General features: G+C 37.9%; 2 protein-coding genes across 3 annotated transcripts in view; one reads left to right on the forward strand and one right to left on the reverse strand.

Moving 5' to 3' along the window:
* Positions 1-24089, reverse strand: part of Dpp10 (Dipeptidyl peptidase 10) — a 166174-nt gene that overhangs the window by 115968 nt on the left and 26117 nt on the right. The window lies entirely within an intron of this gene.
* On the forward strand, positions 3067-22665 carry LOC149500725 (trypsin 3A1). Its single transcript, XM_089735725.1, has 6 exons — positions 3067-3240; positions 4770-4926; positions 15501-15597; positions 18646-18807; positions 21127-21249; positions 21897-22665. Exons 1-6 carry the CDS (start codon positions 3123-3125, stop codon positions 22404-22406), a joined length of 1167 nt encoding a protein of 388 aa, XP_089591851.1. The 5' UTR covers positions 3067-3122; the 3' UTR covers positions 22407-22665.

Consider the following 24089-nt stretch of genomic DNA (forward strand, 5'->3'; position numbering starts at 1 on the left):
TCTGGTGCTCGAATTCGGCAGAGTCACGTTTACGTAATAAAGGACTCGAAGCGATGATCAATAGCGGAATGAAAGCTTTTTTGGTACAGAGCACCGCATTCGATAGTTTGTACAACTAAGCGGGCTGCAGATCGGAGTGAGTGATGATCCAGGTACTCATGGTTAAGGACTCATGAATAGAATATCGCCGTGTTTGATGGCGAGCGACATTAATACGATGAGCTGGCGTTATTTTCGAGGGTAAGGGTTTTCGGTGTAGGCCCAATCGTATAGTTGATGAATGTCATTAATACGCTTTTATTAGCTTCAGACGTATGTATGTTAGTATCTTCTTCTTCTTCTTTTAGATAATTTGGCTCCAACGCCTTTGGCATTGATTTTGCCAATGTCAAAGTATTTACAAAAATGACAGGTGCTTAGAGAGGGAAAAATTACTAAATCCAAATACAAATAAATTGGGTCGGTTTTTCCATACGCGAATATGTTAGTATCTAACGGAATCTTTGAACATGTTTTTGACCCCCTTCAAAACGTCGGATTAATTCGATATTTGGTATACTTATTAAGAACCGAGGACTTCTGAAAGTCTTCTTGAATTTTGAAATTAGCACCACTTGTAGAGTAAATATTGAGTGTGATCGGGGTAGGGGCATGTTATAACGAAGAGAGGATGATCACGTGGCCAAAAAGATCCTGGTTATGAGAATAGGTAGACAGATAAGTTATGTCCAAATACGGGGCATCAAAAAAAGACTTCAATGGTTTTTTTTTTTCCTACCTACGCTGGTAGCCTTGAGAGGCTATTCCAGCGTAACCTTAACTAGTAGGTGAGCTCACGGCGCTCAAACCTGATGACGTTGCTAACACGAATCCTAGCAAGAGCCGTGCTTCGCAGAATCTACCACCGGATCGGAAACGCGACCCACTGAGAAGATCCGGCGAGAAACTCAGTGGGCTGTGTCTGTGGGTTAATTTGCTCGTCGAGCCCTTCGTCGCAAGCGACGTGAACGGGTTCGACGAGAACGGTGACCGGTTCTTGAAGTACCTAGAAGCACCGTTAGTGGATCGGGAGGATCCGAGATGACGTGTTTTGGGCGACGTCGACTGCTTTCCATTCTTTCCGCAGGATCGGGAATGACTTCAATAGACTGTGCGAAGGAGGATGTGCGAGAAAAGATTACGATGTTTTTTTATTAGCCTGAATGAAAACAGGACATGCTGCGCTGAGTCCAGATAATCAGGGATGAGGACAAGAAGAAAAAGAAGTTCTTACTTTAAATTGTCAACCATTAAACTAGACTTCACTTCACCTGAAATATCACAAAACAAGCACTAAAATAGGGCTCGCCTCATTGAACGGAGGGCTGTTAAGATAACGCACCATTAAGAGCCGAGGGGTCATTAACTCGAGTTGCCCTCGAGATATATATTGGTGATCAACTCAGGGGTGTCGTTTAATGATATTCGAGAAACATGAAATAGGGATGTGACATTACACGAACCATTTGCGTTCCAGGAGTATTCGATAATGTTAAGTGAATCTAGTTTATTTGAATACACTTACTGACAATTTTTTGTGTGTTACCAAATCAAATGTAAAAAAGAAAAATAGCTTAGTGAAGAGTTTGTGAAGTTAACTAATACTATTCGCACATAAACTTGTTTAAGCATTTCATTTATTGATCTAGGGTATTCTAGAGCATTATCGAAGCGGACGGCCTACCCGCTACAAAGAGGCTACCGGAGCTCATAGAAATCATATAAAGAGGTTACCGAGGCTCATAGAAATCATAACGTGATTGTTGTATACATTTAGATATAAATTTTATTTATACTTTATTTCAGTTTTCTTTTTTTTTTAAACCATAACATTTCGTTAGTAAGAATTACTTATAATCTATGTTAGTAACTAAAAAAATCTAACACATAACTATCATTATATACATTTTACATCATTCCTTTTTTTTCTCCTTTCGAGTGCCTACTGCAAAGGCTATTAATCAGCAGCATAAAGTCTCAATTGTAAAACTAAAGGCAGTGCTGCTCCGCGGTATAGATATAGGGAACGTTGGCGATGCCTACTCGTATGTTGGAGCAACAAATAAATTCGTATTTCGTAAATGAAAACGTAAGTGTAAATGTGAAATGCACACATATATACGGGCACCAAAAAAAGTTTCAACACAAGAATCAACAAAGGTGGATACTAACATAGATTACAAGTAATTCTTACTAACAAAATGTTATAGGTTTTTTTAAACTGAAATAAAGAATAAATAAATTAAAAAAAAACTGCTATAGGGAAAATTGTGTAAGTCTGTGTACACATAAAAATATGAAAATCGAAAACACGCAGCTAATGGAATCAAAACCGTTTCTGTTTGCAACCTAAAAAGATGAATCCTAAATCGAATGAGGGAGTGTAAATGAACAATGCTACGTCTCTGTCATTTAACCGCGAATAAAAAGGGACAGACAACGTTTTTCACTTTCATATTTCCCGTTGAGTCGAAGCGAGAATCGTTTGTTCCGATCGTACGCCATTTCCTTTTGCCGATTATATCGATGTTGACACAAACATTACGCGTTAAAGCCAAAACATCCTCGACTAGCTGCGTTCCTGGTAGATCTAGTTATTGTTATAGAAATGAAATGTAAAAATATGCATTGTTTTTTTTCTGGAGAGAATCTCTTATTTTTGTGCCTTATTTCAACTACGTTCTAAAACTTAATCGGTTCAAATAAAAAAACTTAGTTTTCAACTTTTTTTTTATTTTGTTCCTGGCAGAATGATCCATGGCCAGAGATTGAGATGACTTGGAGTAGTTCTAGAACGCATAGTCATCACTTTATATGACGGAGTCGACCTTGAAGTCATCGTTGCTAAGAAATAATAGAAAATCTTTAAACACCAAATACAATAAAATTTATTGGCTATAGAACTTAAAGATGAACAAAAGTCTAAATATAAGGAAAAGAGATAATTGAAACTGAATCTTATGTACAAAAATAGTACTACAACATAACACTTCCAAAAAATACGTACAGCTTAAGACTTCTGTACGTAAATAGATCTGTGGTAACAAAGCAAACAATCTAATCGAGCCGAGAACCCACAAATTATGTTAGAAACAATAATTACGAACATAATGCGACGTTGCGAGCACTTATTTGTGGTTTTTGCCAGTATTATTGTATTAGTCAACGGCAAAATTGATAGCGAAGTAGAAGCAGAATCAGGTATAAAACTATTTCTTCCTTTTTGTTGGCAATTAGATATAGAGTTAATAATAATTAGAATTACCACGAGTAATCAAGCTAAATCTATTGACAACAATAGGCTTTTTTGATTTACCGTCTTATTGTATTTGACAACAAATTAATAATGTCTGTTATATAAAGAGTTAATATTAATAATAAATAAAATTACCGCGAGAACAAGCCAAATCAATTGACAACAATTGGTTTAATGTATTTTCCGTCTGTATTGTTTCTAACAATAACAAGTAATGTGTGCCGCTTTACAGCATAAATACTCGTTGGCTCCAGTAACCACTTAACACCAGGTGGGCTGTGAGCTCGACCATCGATCTAAGCAATAAATATATATATATATAAAGTAGACAGTTTTAATAAATTGTGTGCCAAACGCCTTATTAACAGATATAAAAAAAAAAATCATTTTAATGCATAATGCTATTCCATGATCGGGAAATATCTTCCTGGGAACATATAGATTCTATGCACTTATGTGGGTGTTGAAATAAAGTGAATATTAACTATTCTAAGTAAACTAATTCGTGTTCATGAACGACTTGTGTATTAATAATCAAATCTACTTAGGATCTCAGAAGATACACAAACATATTCTCTGTTAAAGTTAGGATAATTCTTGGCAATACTTCCCACATCTATACCGATTATCACACACCCTGTATATGGGCAACGGTAATCACTCACCATCCGGTGGGCCGTATGCTCGTCTGCCTACAAAGGCAATAAAAAAAATAAAATAAAAAAAATATATACAAAGGATGGTGACAAACTGTGAATAAACGAAATAGTTTCAAACTTTTGTATTTTGAAGTCATTAATTTTGTTCCTTAATTTTGGATTGTAATTGGAGTAAGCTTTACGAACTTTATCACTTCATGTTTCAACCTTTGATGATAAATTTGAAACAAGTTTTACGAAGGCGTGAAGATTTTTAGTTATACTGTCTTATATAATACTGTCCCTGAAAACAAGTCTCCCCTAGGCATCAGCATGATTTCTCTACTAAGCTTCTACTCCTCTCTCTCTTTCTCTTTTTCTCTCTTTATCGCTTTCTCCCTTTTTCTCTTTCTCACTATTTCTCTTTCCTCTTTTTTCTTTCTCTCTTTCTCTCTCGTTCCATCTTTAATTACAAACTTGAATTCTGATTGTAGGACGTTTAAAGTAGTATTACCGTCATTCTGAAATCTGCAGCCTCGGAATTTGGGACCCCAAACTATATTTTCTCCTGTATTATAGTTAACCGAAACCTAAATACGAGATAAGCGTAACAAGATGACCCAACCTTTAACTAAAATACTAATCCGGACTCAAAATCGAATTATTAAATTTACGAAATATCTTTATATTTAATTGCGAACATTCGATAATCGATACGAATAAATTTGTAAAAAAAATATACGATGTCAATGTCAAAAGTTTCTATGTCTGTATTCGATAGCTTGCCAGTTACGTATTAAGACCAGTAATTATAATTATGTTTCATTAACGAACAGGAGAAAAATACGACAGCGAAGAGAGAATAGGACCGGCGATCACACAGATAAACCGGCATCCATATGTCGGGACCCTTATCAAGAACGGGACGTACATTTGCAGTGCCGTAATCCTTAATACGTACTGGCTGGCCACACTGTCGGATTGCTTTGACAGGTGAGCGAAATTAAAACAAACGAAAGTAGAATTGTACCACAGAGATCTTTTAAAATTACGGACATATTTCAGTCGTAGAATGTAAATAGCGCTGATAGAGCTAATTTGAAACGATATCTTTAAGTGTTTTAAGCGGAGAGTGTAATAAAGTTATTCAGTAAAACGTCGGGAATATACTGAGACTTCAATGAACCTCTGTAAGAGCTCTATGAGCTACGTCTTAGCTATAGTATATTTCTCTTTGAAATTTCGCAGACAATCCATTATTGTTTCGACGCTTGAAAGGCAAACGTGACTAAGCGACAATAACTGCTTTGCACATAAATGATAGGCAATAACCATATTCGATGCGGAAAAAACATAATATTTCTAGGTCTATTAAAATCATTTCAATCCTACAGCTAGATTCGTTAAAATATAATTTTTTTCAGGTATTTGAACTTTAAATTAGTCGCTTAGACACGTTTGCCTTTCAAGCGATGGTTTATTTGTGCACTCTCACAGATACTTATAAGTCAACATTATTACGCGTTAATATATTTAAAGAAAGTAAATTGACAAAGAGAACAGATTATAGAAATGTACTCCTCGCATTGCCGTCAGAAATATTAGGTACCATAAATTTACCATAGATAGCGTGGTATGGACATGCGATGCGTAGATAAAAAATGCATGTGACTAGGAGAAGTATGGAAATGGTAGTGCAAGGTAGAGGGGGAAGAGGTCGACCGAAGAAGACATGGATGGAGTGTGTGAAAAGCGATATCAGAGAGAGAAGAGTGAGTGTTGAAAGGACGGCTGATAGATGAGAATGGAAGAAAAAAAAGAAGAAATTTGTCGTTTTTGCAACAAAAATAAAAAATATCTCTTTTGTGTTTTTCATTTCTTAATTACGTCAAACGTCTCGCGTTCCTGAAATTCCAAGAGCAGCGTTACACAGTTTCTACTAAATCGAATAATAGACACACGAATGTACAGAAAAACCAACAAAAATAAACTTTTATTTATTTATTGCATAGGTGGTTGGACGAGCTCACAGCCCACCTGGTGTTAAGTGGTTACTGGAGCCCATAGACATTTACAACGTAAATGCGCCACCCACCTTGAGATATAAGTTCTAAGATCTCAGTATAGTTACAACGGCTGCCCTACCCTTCAAACCGAAACGCATTACTGCTTCACGGGAGAAATAGGCAGGACGGTGGTACCTACCCGCGCGGACTCAGAAGAGGTCCTACCACTAGTAAAAAGTACTTTTATCTAATTAAGATCACTTTACCATTTTGAAGACAAGTGTTTGTTACAATCCGTATATTTTCAACCGATCTACTTAATGATAATTTTTTATTGGTAGATGTTTGAAGTAGCTCACTAAATTAGACGGTAATGTGGAGGTGGCGTCCTAAATAGTCTTGGATGGACTGGTTGAAAGAGGATATGCGAGAGAAGAGTTTGATTGCAAAGGTGTGACGTATGATAGGCCTGAACGGATAAAGAGATTATGTTCCGATCCGACATAATATCGGATAAGAGCAGGAAAAAGAAGTTTGAAATAGCTCACAACCCGCCTTATGGTAACTGGTTACTGGAGTCGCTAGATGTGAATACCACCACTTGCTTAAAGACGAGAGGTCAAAGCCTGTTTATCATTGTATATCGGTTGTTCAAACTGCGGGGGTAGCCACAAAGGGAAGATCCTCCACAAAGCTCCGCAAATTGTCGTCGTGGCCTGACGGATAAGACATCCGGTGCATTCGTGTTGAAGCTATGCACCGGTGTTCGAATCCCGCAGACGGGTACCAATTTTTCTAATGAAATTTTCTAATGAAATACTTACTCAACAAATGTTCACGATTGACTTCCACGGTGAAGGAATAACATCGTGTAATAAAAATGAAACCCGCAAAATTATAATTTGCGTAATTACTGATTAACCTCTTGTGAGTCCGCGCGGGTGGGTATCACCACCCTGCCTATTTCTGCCGTGAAGCAGTAATGCGTTTCGGTTTGAAGGGTGAGGCAGCCGTTGTAACTATACTTGAGATCTTAGAACTTATATCTCAAGGTGGGTGGCGCATTTACGTTGTGGATGTCTATGGGCTCTAGTGACCACTTAACACCAGGTGGGCTGTGAGCTCGTCCACCCATATAAGCAATAAAAAAAAAACCGTATAAAATTGCTCGGTAGTCCGACAACCCCAATATTATTGTTCTGAACTTGTAAGCAAACTTATCATGAAAATTTCGTTCAAACATCCGTCAAATATCTAAAATCTACGTGCTACAGGTAAAAATGCAATACAAAACGCTGTTCCACCAATAAATGTACTTGAATAATTAAAAAAATTTGACTGTAGTTAGCGCCCCTACTTGTCGCGCTGAGGGTGGTAAGTTTGATTGCCGCAAGCATTCGTATGATGAATAGGTTTGTTTTCTTTTTTTATGATTGAAGGATTACTGGTGGCCCGGAGGCCTTTCCAGTTTCACCAGGACAGGTGGGTGGGCAAAAGCTCAGCGAGAAGTTTGTTTTCTCTTTTGTCTGTGTGTATATTTAACGTGCTTTTAGCGATAAGGCCGCCTATTGTAGAAATGTATCTGCTTGTTGACTGTTTTCTAATGTTAATTGTGTTTTGGTGGGCAATAAAGTATGTTCTCTCTCTCTCTCTCTATCTCTATATATGTTATATATTTAAAAATGTATCTGTATGTAAATCAGTCCCTGAAATCCTGATTTGGGGCCAGATGACCGTGCTTGGCTTGTCTCCGGTTATTCCCGGTTATAAGTTTAAAAAAAATCGCATTATAATAGGCCGCAACGATTAATAAAAACACATAAAAAGAAAGCATCATTCCAAAATTAATTCAGATAGTAGTATTAGAGGTAAAGCATTCGTTTATTGAGGATTGGCGCCCTCGGTATTGTTTGCATAATTTTAATTTGCTTAATGCCTATAAAGGCCTACAAAGGCATTAGGGTAGGCTAATTGCCAAACGATCTGTTCAATGAAGTGGATTCAGAATTTTAACAGCCGCATATCAATTTGTATTTCGTTTTCATTAATTAGAAAGAACTAATATAGTAGGTACATTGAAAGTGGTGTTAGAAGCTTTGTATGAAATTGGAAGAAGAACATTTATAATAATAGTAATACAAGTAACCGCTCTAACTGGGTTGCCAGTCGCAACCGCCATTCGAGAAGCTGAGGACCGGACGAGATGGAAACAGCTCACGAGACAGGCAACGGTCAAGTTTCAGGGACACGACCTTCAGCAATGAAGAAAGCGACGAAGAAGAAGAAGAATACATAACTGGGAACTAATCACGTACAGTCTTCCGATCTATTAACGGTGCTTTTAGGTACCTCAAGCACCGGTCACCGTCCCGAACTGGTTGCTTGCGACGAAGGGCTCGACGAGTAAATTAACCCATAGACACAACCCACTGAGTTTTTCGGCAGATCTTCTCAGTGGGTCGCGTTTCCGATCCGGTGGTAGATTCTGCAAAGCACTGCTCTTGCTAGGGCCAAGTGTTAGAAACACTCCCGGTTTGAGCCCCGTGAGCTCACCTACACGTCGAGGTGAAGCTGAAATGTCCTCTCAAGGCTATAAGCATAAGTAGGAAAAAAAACGTATAATCATCAGGCCCCAATTTAGGATTCCCTGATTTAGGTTATCGGTACCAGATACTGATAAACATACTCATATATGTTTAAACATATAGAGATAAGTCGTCGTGGCCTAAAGGATAAGACGTCCGGTGCATTCGTGTTGAAGCGATGCAACGGTGTTCGAATCCCGCAGGCGGGTACCAATTTTTCTAATGAAATATGTACTCAACAAATGTTCACGATTGACTTCCACGGTGAAGGAATAACATCGTGTAATAAAAATCAAACCCGCAAAATTATAATTTGCGTAATTACTGGTGGTAGGACCTCTTGTGAGTCCGCGCGGATAGGTACCACCGCCCTGCTTATTTCTACCGTGAAGCAGTAATGCGTTTCGGTTTGAAGGGTGGGGTAGCCGTTGTAACTATACTGAGACTTTAGAACTTGTATCTCAAGGTGGGTGGCGCGTCTACGTTGTAGATGTCTATGGGCTCCAGTAACCACTTAACATCAGGTGGGCTGTGAGCTCGTCCACCCATCTAAGCAATAAAAAAAAAAAAAAAAAAAAAAAAAAAAAAAAAAAAAAAAAAAAAAAAAAGATAATAAATACTCAGACAAAGAGCAAACAAAGCTGTTCATCACACTATTTACCCGATGCGGGAATCGAACCCACGACCCCCAGCGCAACAGTCAGAGGAGCTAACTACTGCATCAACGAATCGGTCATTTGCGAGCACGTTTTGGATGGAATACGATTGGAAGGAACTACTAATCACTACATAGTATAAAACAAAATCGCTTTCTCTGTCATTATATCCCTATGTATGCTTAAATCTTTAAAACTACGCAACGGATTTTGATGCAGATTTTTAAATAGAGTGATTGAAGAGGAAGGATTATATGTATAATAATATCCATTAAATAGTGGAAAAATCATTAATAAATTACAGTTTCCGAAGCGAAGCGAGGGCGGGTCGCTAGTTTCCAATAATACTAAATCTGATTTGCCAAACGACGACACGGAAACAGAATTTTATAAAAGATTCGAAAATACTAAACGCTTAAAATAAACCGTAAAAGTAAAGACAAATTCTGCCATAGGAAAATACAGATAGGCGCTCTGTATAATTGAATTTGCTTTTATTTAACAACTAGTCGAAACTGGTTATAATACATGATATTGAAACAAGATAACATAATTATAGTAGGGTGATTTATAGCTATTAAATGGTGAAAAAAGAAAAAAGTTTCTTTGCGAGCTTGCAAGCTTAAAGAGTGGCTCAACAATTATATTATAGAATTTAGACTTACACCTCTTCTGTCAAGGTGGGTGATGGCATTTACATTGTTAATGTCTATGGGCAACGGGAACCAGTTAGCAGCAGATTGGCTGTAATCTCGTTCACCTATATGAGCAATTGATAAAAATACGCTTTTGCGGTTCTCTCAAGTAATCGGTCGAAAGTACACAAGAAAGACCTCAAAAGACTCAAAATATATAAAACGCTGAATCCACTGAACTGAAACTGAAAGCTATTCAGAAAATCAGGGCGGAACCTTTTTTCGACATAATCTTGTACCCAATTCTGATCTACGTCATTTTCTTTTAAAGAATTTGTTTAAAAATATATTAGATAGTTCAGAAGAATAACAATTTCGAACGAACACCGAGGAAAACTGTACCGGTTTTAAAAAATAGACAAAATGGAAAATGTCTTTTTTTTCCCGAAGAATCGCCGCAGTCACGAACGCAATAGAATCGCGATTTCCAGTTGTCAAGTGGCATTCACGAGCACCCGACAGTAAAGAGGACTTTTCTCGACATATTTTAAGCGAACAAACACATGAACGAAGCCAGCGGACCGCCTTAAAATATTAACTGAAGCTTTCATAATGAAAAGACCTTTACAAAATAATTGGGAGGTAGCCTAACTTTAATTTTGACAGTCGAGGTCCGTGTGTACTTGTTGTGGCAGTCTTTTAATAGGTGATATTCACGGGGTGATCTGAGGGGGTCGAAGATACGATACTGTCTCTTAACGTGCTGGCACCAATATGATGAGGAGAGACGTCGGCGGCACGTACCGCATTGCTGTTGTCACCCAGCGGGGTACACTGGAACACCAGTGGCATCTCTCTGGCGGCCTCACGGTCTGTTGTACCACGGAGACCGTGCGTCGTTGGTTGTCGACGATCGCCTCAAGGAGCCATCGTTCAGGCGTCCTTAAAGCGCCACGAGTCTGGTTGTAGTGTTGACCGCGGGAGCCTCCCTACTCTGACTGGACTTTGATCCCGGGCAAAGGTCGGACGTCGGATAAAAGAGTGCAAGGAGAGTGGTTTGGTGTGGAAGTGCCCTAAAAATATAGTTGGGCCTGTGGCAACATCAGCAAACCGTCAAAGCTCACATACCCCACGTGCCCCCTCAAAAAAGCCATTAAATGGGAAAGTTTTACATGGCAAATACGGCACGTTCCATTCGTTTACAATTGAAGACAACGTACAGATTAAGTTTAATTTCGATTCGTATACACACATCCGTTTGTCTGTTGTGTGCCAGAGAATCTATCGTTCGCTTCTCACGGCTAACTTTAGTTCGTGAATTGTTTCTACGGTGTAGATAATTTATTGGTACCAAGGAAGTTTCTGGAAGTCCTTTACGTCGTTTTCTCGTCGATAAACTCCGTTGAGCTTTTAAGAGGTTAACGCTTTAATGCGAGAAAACGGATCTACAGATTAGGACGCGAATGTTTACATTCAATGTCATATTTTTTTTCAAAAACGATGTTTGCCGCAACGTGTTTTATGAAAATTGTTTCAGTGTCGTTTCCCGCGGGAACGAGATATATATTTTTTGTTGCTTGGTTTTCAAGTCAAAGAAAAACAAACAAACGCCCAAATGTAATAATAGATGATAATAATATGTGTATACATGTATGTAGTGAATATAATATATTAATTTTGTATGGATTCATTTATAATTACGAAACTATAATGAGAAAAAAGAATAACAAAATTGAGAGCGATGAAAGAATTGGATTTTCATTTGTTGTGCGCTTTGCATAGTACAGTACATTTGTGTGTAGTTGTTGTATCAAGCATGGATAAGAATCAAGTTGTTTTTTTTTTATTGCCCTTGTAGGCAGACGAGCGTACGGCCCGCCTGACGGTAAGTGGTTACCGTCGCCCATGGACTTCAGCAATGCCAGGGGCCGAACCAGACCGCTACCTACCGCTTAATACTCCCCACAAACCTCTTTTAAAGAAGGACATTTCATAGCGCTCGGGAAACACCGTGGAGGGGAGCTCATTCCATAGCCGGATGATAAGTGGCAAAAAAGACCTCTGGAAACGCACTGTGGATGACGCAGCGGTTCCAGATAATATGAATGAGCTCTGCTCTGAAGGCGGGAGGTGCGACTTTTCTAATATAAGTCTTGACTAATATAAGGATTACACTCAAACATTTTTAATTACATGAAGTTGTCTTGGCCTAAAGGATAAGACACCCGGTGTATTCGTATCAAGCGACTGCGTCGATGTTCAATTCCCGCAGCCTCAGTACATATAAATATTATTAATAAACGTATAATCTTACATATACGTGTAAAAATCGAACCTGGACAAAAAACATAATATAGTTTCAGAAAGCTGTCATTTTTGCGATGACTTCTATCGCGAGGAGGTTCTTCAATCTGAAGCACGTATCACATTCTATTTTGCACAATGTTTTCTTTTAATATCCCATAATTAATAAACATATTTTATAAAATAATTAAACTCTTCACGGGTAATTACTTATTACATACATACATACAAACATTCAATATCTAATACTAAAATACAATATTATAATGGAGATATGTGTTGAGTTGTTGTTGCTTTGAATCCGCAATACAATGCAAAGTTAACCGGCAGCTGTTGAGTTACTTCATTTAATTTCTTTTTATATTGCCCTTAAGGCAGACGAGCATACGACCCAGCTGATGGTGAGTGGTTACCGTCGCCCATGGACTTCAGCAATACCAGGGGCAGAGCCAAGCTGCTGCCTACCGCTTAATACTCTCCACAAGCCTCGTTTGAAGAAGGACAAGTCATAGCGCTCGGGAAACACCGTGGAGGGGAGCTCATTCCATAGCCGGATGGTACGTGGCAAAAAATACCTCTGGAAACGCACTGTGGATGACCGCAGTGGCTCCAGGTAGTATGGATAAACTCTACTCCGGTGGCGGGCGGTGCGATGGTAAAAACGAGATGCCGGTATCATATCGAACGATTCCTCAGAGCACTCCCCATGGAACATACGGTACAAAATACAGAGGAAACCGAAGTCCCTCCGCAGACCCAGAGGCTCCAAACGAAATTGCGCGTAAAGCAATAATAGCAATAATATTAATCAATAATAATAAAGTTTTAATAATAACAATAATAATAAGCACCTATGCACCCCTCCATCACTGCCTGAAGTTATTTGATCTGAAACCCAAACCTGAAACCCCTTTCACGCAATTACAAAAAGCTGCTAACATTAAATACATGTAGAATTGTTCGTAAGTTTTTAGAAATAGAGGAAAACTCACAGATCATAGAAAACATGTGGGAAAACTCAACTAACGGACATTAAAAATATTTATTCCTTATTATTTACTCGGTTTAAGCCCGTAAATAGTAAATACGTACCAGCGTCAGCTGAGAAAAAAAAAGTAAAGAAAAATAATAACAATATCAAGTTAATAATAGGTTAAGTAGTGTAATTGTTTAATGTATATTGTGAATAAAATTATTTCCTTACATTATAAGTTAGATTAGTTTTCGCTCGTTATCGTGTTGTTTTGTCGTATAGTTATTTGTAAGGAACATTGTGTACAAATTCAGCACATTTGTCTTGTTTAGTCGTGCGCACATGGCTTAATGTATGTTGCAAGCCAGATTTTGTTTCTTTTTACTTGTGTTTTTTATGTATCTTTTTAGCTTTTGATCTGTATGCCGACTTTGACGGGACTTTCACTGATAGGTAGCTGATGATATAAGGAGTAACTAAGACTACTTTTGTAGACTAGCTTTGACCCGCGGCGTCACTCGTGGGTAACATCGCGGGACTCAACTATCAATAATAAAATTTAATGTTTCCGAAGCGAAGCGAGGGCGGGTCGCTAGTAAATAAATAAATAAATAAATAAAGCATGATACATGAGCAAAGTATCTTATTTGGAATACTATTTATATTTCTGTGGCTCGACGTTCAATAAATTCCACAGCCCGTCTTCATTTCCAGTGACAGACAACACAACATATAATAAGTAAACGCAGCGTTCTGTGAAATAGTCACGTTTCAATTCACTGTGATTCAATTCACACGACACGTGTCAAACTCTACTCAGTAAACTGTGAACTATGTTTTTATTTTTATTTTTTTTATAATTGAAGGATTACTGGTGGTTCGGAGCCCTTTACATTTTCACCAGGAGAAGTGGGCGAGCAAAGGCTCAGCCAGGAGGGGTGGGATTTGCTAACAGCTGCCCGAGCGCCTCCGAAGGAAACCTAACAACTCAAAAATAGCTACCTACTTCGCGAATGAATCTACTACCGGATCGGAATTGTCTGTATGGTGTAGACGTCACGTACTTTTGAAATAGATACCGTGTTGAATAATATTTAAAAAAAAACAATGGTTGTTCTAACACATACGAAAACACGCGGCAAAAGACAAAACAATTGTACCTACAAAGCTATTGATTTGAGCAATATTTAGATTGATTTTGAGTAAAAGTTATTCTTGTTACCCGGAATTTAATTAGCCAGTTGTCTCTTGCCTAAGGACGATGTACAATATTTGTCACCAGAGACTATAAAAATTTATTTACTCAGAAAAACTGTAGAATTGGTAAGAACGGAACGTACCTTTGTACATAATTTTCCTATTACTCTGTACTGTGTCTTGTTTTCTGTGTGTACATAAATAAATAAATAAATAAAAACGTATGAAAATAGTGTGGAACGGAGCGTTAAGACGTGAGTGACAGAAAACGCTTAGAAAGAGAAAGGAGAATGACAGAGAAAAGCAAGATGGCGAAGACGATTTAATAACCAAGGCGTAAAAAGAGTGTCAGTTAATTTTTATTATAATAGAAAATATTTGAGAACAATAAAAGTGCAATAATGGAATAAATAGTCTTATTTTATGCGCCAAGATCCCAGTTCTAGATTTTGGAGGATCATCCGAAGTTTTGAACCCGATACCTCTAGCAATGAATGTAATTTATTAGAATTTCAAGCAATGTCGGGTAGTACATAATTGGGCTTATAAAGAGAGTAATAGACATGTATCGAATTGAGACAGTAGGAATAGCAGAAAGGAAATAGTGACGATTTTATTTTATTTTAGACTAGCGGTCTCGGCAGACTTCGTAGTGTCTCAATCGATAAATAAAAGACCTAAGCTTTTTTATAAAATAAACTTAAAGCAAACAAAAGGAATCCATCCGACGGGGGACACATTAATGGGAAAAGGAAAATGTTATTTTTATTGAATACCGAGCATTTTCATATTTATCTACATTTTAAACCTTCTCTCGTGGCTGAGCCTTTGCTCGCCCACCTGTCCTGGTGAAACTGGAAAGGCCTTCGGGCCACCAGTAAACTTCCAATCATAAAAAAAAAAAAAAACCTTCTCTGGACTTCCACGAATAATTCAAGACCAAAATTCGCCCAACCGGTCCAGCCGTTCTCGAGTTTTAGCGAGACTAACGAACAGCAATTCATTTATATATATAGATATAGATTAGCTTGGTTGTTCTGTTCAAGAATTGTAAACATTAAGCTTTATATTGTACATTTCCTCGGACATTTGTTTTCCAAACACATTCTGATATTAAATTTCAATTTCGTTAACACGACCGAGAGAATACGGCAGCAGCAGCATGAAATATTTTTATTGTGATAACAATTTCGACTTCCATTTTCGCGCAGGGCCATTATATCATCGTACGTGACACACAAGAATTTGGGGAATTTCGCAATAAGAGCCGGAAGTTCCTACAACAACAAAGGAGGGACTATCCACAAGGTGACGTATACATTCCCATTCCCTGATTGTAACTAAAAAGCTAAAATTATAACTTGCGTAATTACTGATGGTAGGACCTCTTGTGAGTCCGCACGGGTAGGTACTACCTTACCTATTTCTGCCGTGAAGCAGTAATGCGTTTCGGTTTGAAGGCTGGGGCAGCCGTTGTAACTATACTTGAGACTTTAGAACTTATATCTCAAAGTGGGTGGCGCATTTACATTGTAGATGTCTATGGGCTCCAGTAACCACTTAAGACCAGGTGGACTGTGAGCTCGTCTACCCATATAAGCAATATCAACACAAAATGGCTAATTGTGCAAAAATCAAGACATGGCTTTTTGTAATTAACACGCAATATTAACGTTTGATAGAATCGTATTGTATTTTCTTTGTAATAAAAATTACGTGTGAAAACGCTGGCGTATCTCCGACATACATATATGTATGTACGCATATTTTTTTAATACTTTTTTCCAAGGTTTTGAACTTAAAATATTGGCAAATGAAAAAGCATTTTTTTTTTTATATTAAGTTGGATATTCGCACAAAAGATATAGACAAAGCACCATGAATCAGTTGAAATTACAGAGTATTTATCACTGTTACTAACTTGTCTAGTCTAGAAGGCAATATAAAGTTTCCAGCACATAAGTAACGAGGTACTTGAAGCGTAGTAAAATGAAACAGGACACTGCTAACAGATTGTTTGCAGTGAAACATATTCGGACTTATTATTTATTCTCTTTGGAGAAAATCGTAACTTTCCGTATGCATCATTTAACGTACATATTACAGCTTTTTAAGCTTTTATTAGCTTCGGACGTATGTATGTTAGTATGTATGTTTGTAACGGAATCTTTGAACATAATTTTGACCCCCTTCAAAACGTCTGATTAACACGAAATTTGGTATGCTTATTAAGGACCGATGACAATTGAATGTTAAAAAAAAAATAGAAAAAGAAAAAAAATTTGAAAAAATTGAAATTCAACTAAATAATAAAAAAATAAAAATAAAAATTTAGAAATACTAACAATATACCGCTTTTATAGAAAATCCGACTAAAAGTAGAAAATAAATTTTAATAAATTTGAATTAAAAATAGTGTAAGAAAAAAGATTTTATTGTAAAAAAAACGTGGTGTCCATGGTATCAGTAGTTATAAATATTTTATGAACAGATATGAGTAGAATTTTGATAATATGAAAAGCACCCCCAAAAAAGCGTGGGGTGCTTTTCAGGATATTATCAAAATATTTTTTAGTTGGATTTTCTATAAAAGCGTATATTGTTAATTTTTTGGAGTTTACTCCTTTAGAATCGATTTACATATATAGGCCCGGGGTATGAAAATTATGGGGACCAAAATCGTACTAGCATGTCACACGAAATGCGTTATGCGCATGTCACACGAAATGCGCGCCGGGCTGCTGCGCCGGCAGTCCGCCACAAAGCCTCGTACTGATCGCGCGTTTCTCTCATTATTGTATTTTCATATATTTGTTAGTCGTTTGTTTTGTGTCTCGTTAATTTGTTAATAATCTGTAGTGTATCGTGTTGTCGTAATATAGAACTATTTCTCGTATTGTTTCGTTTAATTTTTTATATCCAGTAAACTCCAGTCGTGCGTCGGAGCGGACACACACACTTTTTTTTTAAACTATTATTTTTATACTAAAAACATTAGTAAGTGCCTAAGAACCTTAGAATTGTTCACGTAAAATTCAAATGTTTCTTTCAAACTGAACCACGCGCAATGTTTGTATTTTCTTGAAGCAGAAGAAAGAAATTTAGCAGTTTAAATTTATACGTTCTTGTGCCTTGGTAACACTATCAGGTGTGTCGTATGCTCAACCGGCAGCTACGAAGACAAAGAACATGGATTAAATTTACTAGACGAACTATTAAAGAAACTTTTTTTTTAAATGTCCCATTTATATGGGTACATATAATAGGGAAATCAGTCATAGGAAAACTATAAAGTCACAAAATAACCGAACACTATGAAGTATTTGCAATTTAAACCTTTGACTTAGTAGTGGTATAGCGTATAGTAAGTGTTTATGAGTAGACACATTATTCTGCCATGAAGTAATCGTGCGTTTTGGATTCGAGGGAGGAGCAAGCGTCGGGCTGCCGTACCGAGACGGCCAACGTTTCAGAGCCTTCAATTCGCCTCGAAGGCTCTGTCGGCTGGGCGTCCTTGGGGTGAGCCGCGCCGTCTGGTTGTAGTGTTGACCGCGGTAACCCCCCTACCTCATCCGGGTTCTGACCTCGGAGGGGATCGGACGTCGGGTGTAAGAGTGCAGGGGAGTCGTTTAGTGGGTGGACCCTAATCCTTGGACCCGCGGTCTGTTCACAACACCATGCAGATCGTAGAGTCTCACATACCCCGCGCGCCCCTTTTGCGCGGGGACCTCGTAGGAGGTTCAGCCCTCTAACCGAAAAAAAAAAAGAGGGCAAGCGTTATAGAGAGAAAGAGGAGAGAGTATTCTCTATTGTACACCAAAAAAAAAACAATGCGAATCATTAAATACAAAAAAGTAGAATTGGCGGTCTTATCGCTAAGAGCGAATTCTTAGAGATAAGACCGCCGTCTACATTGTACAATACTCGTATAACAATTGTACTATATAATACAATATACAATTGTTATTGTATTTTTTTCCCTGCCTATGCTGATAGCCTTGAGAGGCTATTTTAGCTTCACCCTAACGTGTAACTGAGCTCACGGGGCTCAAACCGAAGTGTTGCTAATACTGGCCCTAGCAAGAGCAGTGCTTCGCAGAATCTACCACCGGATCGGAAACGCGACCCACTGAGAAGATCCGGCCAGAAACTCAGTGGGCTGTTATTGTATATTGTATTGTATATAAAATATCCAATTGTTATTTAGTACAATGTAGACTTGAACTCCATATCTCACAGTCTATGGTGGCGCTTTCAAATGCATATAATTTTCAATCGCCATTTAAAACAAGGTAGATCATTAATGAATGAATCACCCATATGTGCAATGAATAATAACAAACAATTTGTTTTCAGATAAAACTGCTCATAAACAATTTTGATCTAAAAGTATCAGCCGTTAAGCTTGATATCCCTTTGGAGTTTGGATCGCAAGTGGACGCAGCTCGTCTGCCCAGTCCAGATCAGGAAGTAATGCTTGGCTACCTCGCATCGATGACTGCTTGGACACCTACTGGAGTGAGTCACAATAATTGGTTTTTTTTTTTTTGACGACATCCGTACATTTTATCTGGTGAAAAGTATAGGAAACATGAAATGATATTTAAATATCTTGGGGCGTGATGCGCTCGTGGTATTCCACCACAAAAACGAACACCAATTCGTCTACATGATTATACATTAACCTGTGTTTAGATTGACTATTGATTGGCTAGAGTTTAAGTCTATGAACCATCATCTTAATCATTACCTTAGCGCCCGCTAGTAAGCTCGCGATCAAAATTCAATACCGGACAGCGTACGTTATATGGGTTATATATTCTTAATGTACCCAAAAATGCAATGTAAGGTGCACGACGTAATGCAGCTTAGTTAGGTTGCCGATAGATCACGCAGTTCAATTCTAACCGCGCTTCCGGTGACACTTGTCCCAATTAATTTCAATTGTCAGTTTCAAATAGTTTAATTATTAGAATGAAATAAATTTCTTTTTTTTAAAAAGCTTTTCTATAAATCTTCGTAACAGTACCATACACATTTTTTTTATTGCATAGGGGGGTGGACGAGCTCATGGCCCACCTGATGTCAAGTGGTTACCGTAGCCTATAAACATCTACAACATAAATGCCGCCACCTACCTTGAGATATGAGTTCTAACGTCTCAGTACAACGGCTGCCCTAACTTTCAAACCGAAACACATTACTGCTTCACGTCAGAAATAGGTAGGGCAGTGGCACCTACCCATGCGGACTCACAAGAGGTCCTACCACCACCACCTCTTTTTACGTAGGCTTGAGTTATAACTCCCGAAGTCATAGCACGGGCGCAGATTCATTCAAAATTGCCGAGACCGGCGCTGCGAACACCGCTGCTGTCGTGTGCAACGGATACCCTTAACGCACCATAGATAAAGCCGCCTGTGACAGCTACATTGTCACTCTTCAACCTAGATCCTATCTTAGGTGCACAAAACCGGTTATCGCTAAATCATATAATGACGCCACCTTACTAAATATAAGAGGCGGTGTTTGTCGCCCTCCCTACCTTCAGTCCTATAAGCCGACGGGTAGCCTAAAGCTAATCTAGACCGAGATAACAGGAGGTTTGGTCAGAAAGCGCGGCATTACAGATGCCTTCGAATTGGGCTCCTTCTGAATTCTGATAACCACTCAAGTCCAGACCACCTACAATATACGAAATTATATAAATAGAAAACAATAAAACATAAAACTCGACATCACGAATCAGTTTCTGATGGCATAAAAACAAATTAACAGTCCAATAAAACACACTTTATCTACTCGTTAAATTGGCCTGAATAGACGTTGGCATGCAAAACGAGATACGTCATCATGGATGCCAAACATTTTATTTTTAACAAACAATTCTTCTAGATTCATACATACCAGTATAGATATATTTATAGTAAAAAAAAAAGTATATTTTTTCTTGGGTATATCAATCGATTTTCTTCTTTTGTTGTTTTTTTGATGAACTTTAGTGTTGACCATAAAAGAATAATAGAAATATATTGTGTTTTTTTTCTAAATAACAATAGCAAAACAGATAATAAAATACCTAAAATGAATCAAAGCACTGAGGTGTCGTTGATTATAATGGTTGCATCGATCGATTATTAGACGGAAACTAGTGTGATTAAAACACTACATATTACTGTCTTCAGTTGCACTAATTTGGCGCATTAGCTTATGGCTCTGGTGCTAATTGGTTGCGAGACCTTATAATAATATACCACATCACAGCGCGAATTTCATCACTCACCTCGAGACATGAATCTGATATCTCGATTGTATTGCATAACACTTGCTCTACCCTTTAAACCGATCCTTATATCTGTATCTCGACGTAAATAAGAGAGACGGTATTATACGAAGGTCCTACCCTTGCTGGCCTCAAATATCATCAATATAAATAAATTTTAATTGATTTTATTAGTTTTGTATTACGAAAATGTTTTAATAACATCTTCAAATTTATCTTCGAACTTGTGACAGAGAAATTAAGAAGTGCGCGTTTGGGAAGGTATGGACATTTGATGAGACGAAATGAAAATGAGATTGGTAGAGAGTGTGTTAACTATGAATGTGGAAGGATATAGAGAAAGAGGTAGACCTAAGAAGAAATGGATGGATTACGTGAAAGACGATATGTGTAAGAGGGGAGTGTGCGAAGAAATGGTAAATGATAGAGGAGTATGGAAGATGAAAACATGTTGCGCCGACCCCAGGTGACTGGAAAAAGGACAGGAGAATGAATGATGAACATCTTCGAATTTAGAAAACCGCTTAATTAACTAAGAAAATCATACTTTTTAGCACATTAGATTGGTGAATGCGCCAATCATTGACGCGTCGATCTGCGAAGAAGACGCCAGATTACTTCCCGGCCATTATGTTTGCGTCGGAGGTGTTCAAGATCCAAACAGACATTTCTGTAGAGTAAGTTCATTGTTATTCGAGGTCTTCACGTGACGGGGTGGGTGGGGAGACAATTTCGTCGTTGTCAAAACAATAACTGCTCCAAAATATCTCCGATAACTCCAATTAGGTGAATTCAGTTATTCCATTTATCATTCTCCCTTGTAATGAAACAGCAGTAAGTTTTGAATTTTTGTTGAATAAATTTGTACGAGTGAGCGAGATAGAGTGCCAAAAAAAAAAAAGGATGGAGAATACCCAAATTATACGTACGATGTACAATGAACTATATTTTTCTTAACACATCCAGGGTTAAGAAGGGTTAGAGGAGTGAAGAAAGTCACTTTCCACCCGAAGTTAAGTGGTCGCTTGAGCTACCAACCTCATTGAAACATTAGGGCTAAGTATCAATTATTACCCTATAAACGATTGATAGTACCTACCGTACACAAAACAAAAAATATTTAATAAATTTGATTTTGATAATAAAAATTAAAATATATTAAAAGGCTTTATAAAATTTTTCGTTTAGTGACAGCCCTGTTCGTGGCAGGCAACAGTTGCAGTTGCGCAAAAATGAATTATATTTCTGTTCTATTTTGAACAGAAATAATTCATTTGCAAGCTCGGTTCGTACACGATTTTTAAACTGATATTTCCCATTTCAGCAAGACAACGGGGGCGCTGTGATTCAAAACGATACTCTCATCGCGATATCTTCGTTCTTACACACATGCGCAGTCTACACCAAAACCCACGCTTTTCCCAAAGTCTCTAGCTTCTCCAGATGGCTCGACTCTGTCATCTGGGACGAGGGAAACAGACCTACAACTACAGAGCCATCTACCACCACAGCGTCTACCACCAATACTTCTAACACCACCGAAATCTCCTCAACTACAAGTCAGTTCTTTGCTGAAGCAAACAAATTCATGCTCACTTTACCGTTTGATCCAATAAACGTACCTCTAGAACCGGCCGAAGATAACTCAGTGATACCCCACATGAGCCTGTATGAGTCGTATTTGCAAAATTTGGCCAAAGAGAAAACATCGACTACAACCGATCCAAGCGTGGAAGAACAAAAGAAGAAGTTGCTTCAGAAATACGGAAAAGCGTTAATGAAGATGCCAGCAGAACTTATGAAGAAGAAAATAGAACAATACGAATATAAGTAGATGGCAATAGTTATTAAGTTTAGAATGAAAAAATAAAATAAATAGCAAAGAGTTGTTAGAGTTTTATTGGATTGTATTTTATTGGTGGCATTGTATTTGTATAGCAGAGGAATTGATGCCTTAAAATTTTGGCGTTGGCGGAAAATGCTTGGCATATCGTATCAATACCGAAAGAATTCAATTTGACCAAAATACTTACAACTAAGTGTCCACGTAAATCACATTAGCAAAAAGACATTTGCAATAATTTTGAACAACTTATCATCACACACATCGTACACCAAATCACCTAAAGCCTTTACGTTCAAACACGAGACGCAGCTACGATCACCTGTGATCGGGCTAGATGGAAAACGATAATTAATTAAAAGGCAGGTCACGATCCTCAGCTGTGACGCGGACGAAAGTTGCACATCTGGTATGGCATACTGAATGTTCGCATCCGCTAATTTTTGCAACATAGCAGTCATGAGTTCTAAAAGACGTTAAAACGCAATCAAACAAATACAATTCTCAATTATTAGAATTTTGTGAGCCCGCTTAGTTAGGTACCATCACGCTGTCTATTTTTACCGTAAAGCGGTAATTTATTTAGGTTTGAAAGGTAGAAAACCAGTGTACTTTAAAACTGAGACTCAGAACTCCTATCTCAAGGTGGGTGGCGGTATTTACTTTATCGATATCTATGGGCTTCGGTAACCACTTAGCAGTGGTTATGGTGTGAAGTGGTTACCGGAGCCCATAGACATCTACAACGTAAATGCCACCACCCGACTTGAGATATGAGTTCTAAGGTCTAAGCTACAACGGCTGCCTCACCCTTCAAAACCGAAACGCATTACTGCTTCATGGCTGAAATAAGCAGGGCGGTGGTACTTACCCGTGCGTAGCTCAAGATGGGTGGCGACATTTACGCTGTGACGCCTACTACAATCTCCGTAAGTCACGTAACAAAGGACCGTGAATTCCTCTGTCCATTTATTTTTATTTTTAGATCACACTTTATGTATTTGTTTACATTGCCGCACTTCGTAAGGCATTATCTATGAGTCCATGAATTGGAGGAGGGAGAACTCTCCATTTATTTTTATTTTACAATACACTTTATTTATTTGTTTACACTGCCGGTCTTAATACTTAAGGCATTCCTTATTAGTCAACCAATGAACCAGAGAAAGCGATGCTAGATATCTATCTATCTATATACATAAAAATGAATGGCTGTTCGTTAGTCTCGCTAAAACTCGCGAAAGGCTGGACCGATTTGGCTAATTTTGGTCTTGAATTATTCGTGGAAGTCCGAGAAGCCTTAAAATGTGTAAAAAATATGTAAATGATCGGAATTATATAAAAACAAACAATTTTGTTTTTCCTTTGATGTGTCCCCGGACGGACGGATTCCTTTTGTTTTTTTTTTAAGTTTTTTTTTATACAAAAGTTTAGGTATTTTATTTATCGATTGAGGCACTACGAAGTCTGCCGGATCAGCTAGTATTTGATAAATAAATTGAACACATATACAATTAAAAACAAATGTATTTGAAGAGATACATTTAAAGCAATGAAAAACATTTGCAATTATTTCGAAATGGAAATGCATAGAAACAACATCCAAAACTATGTATAATGTTATATTATCGTCGAAACATTGGAGTCTGCTGAATTCAGACGTCTCCCGCTTTT

The sequence above is a fragment of the Bombyx mandarina genome, chromosome 20 (assembly GCF_030267445.1).
Source record: "Bombyx mandarina strain Sakado chromosome 20, ASM3026744v2".
NCBI lineage: Eukaryota > Metazoa > Arthropoda > Insecta > Lepidoptera > Bombycidae > Bombyx > Bombyx mandarina.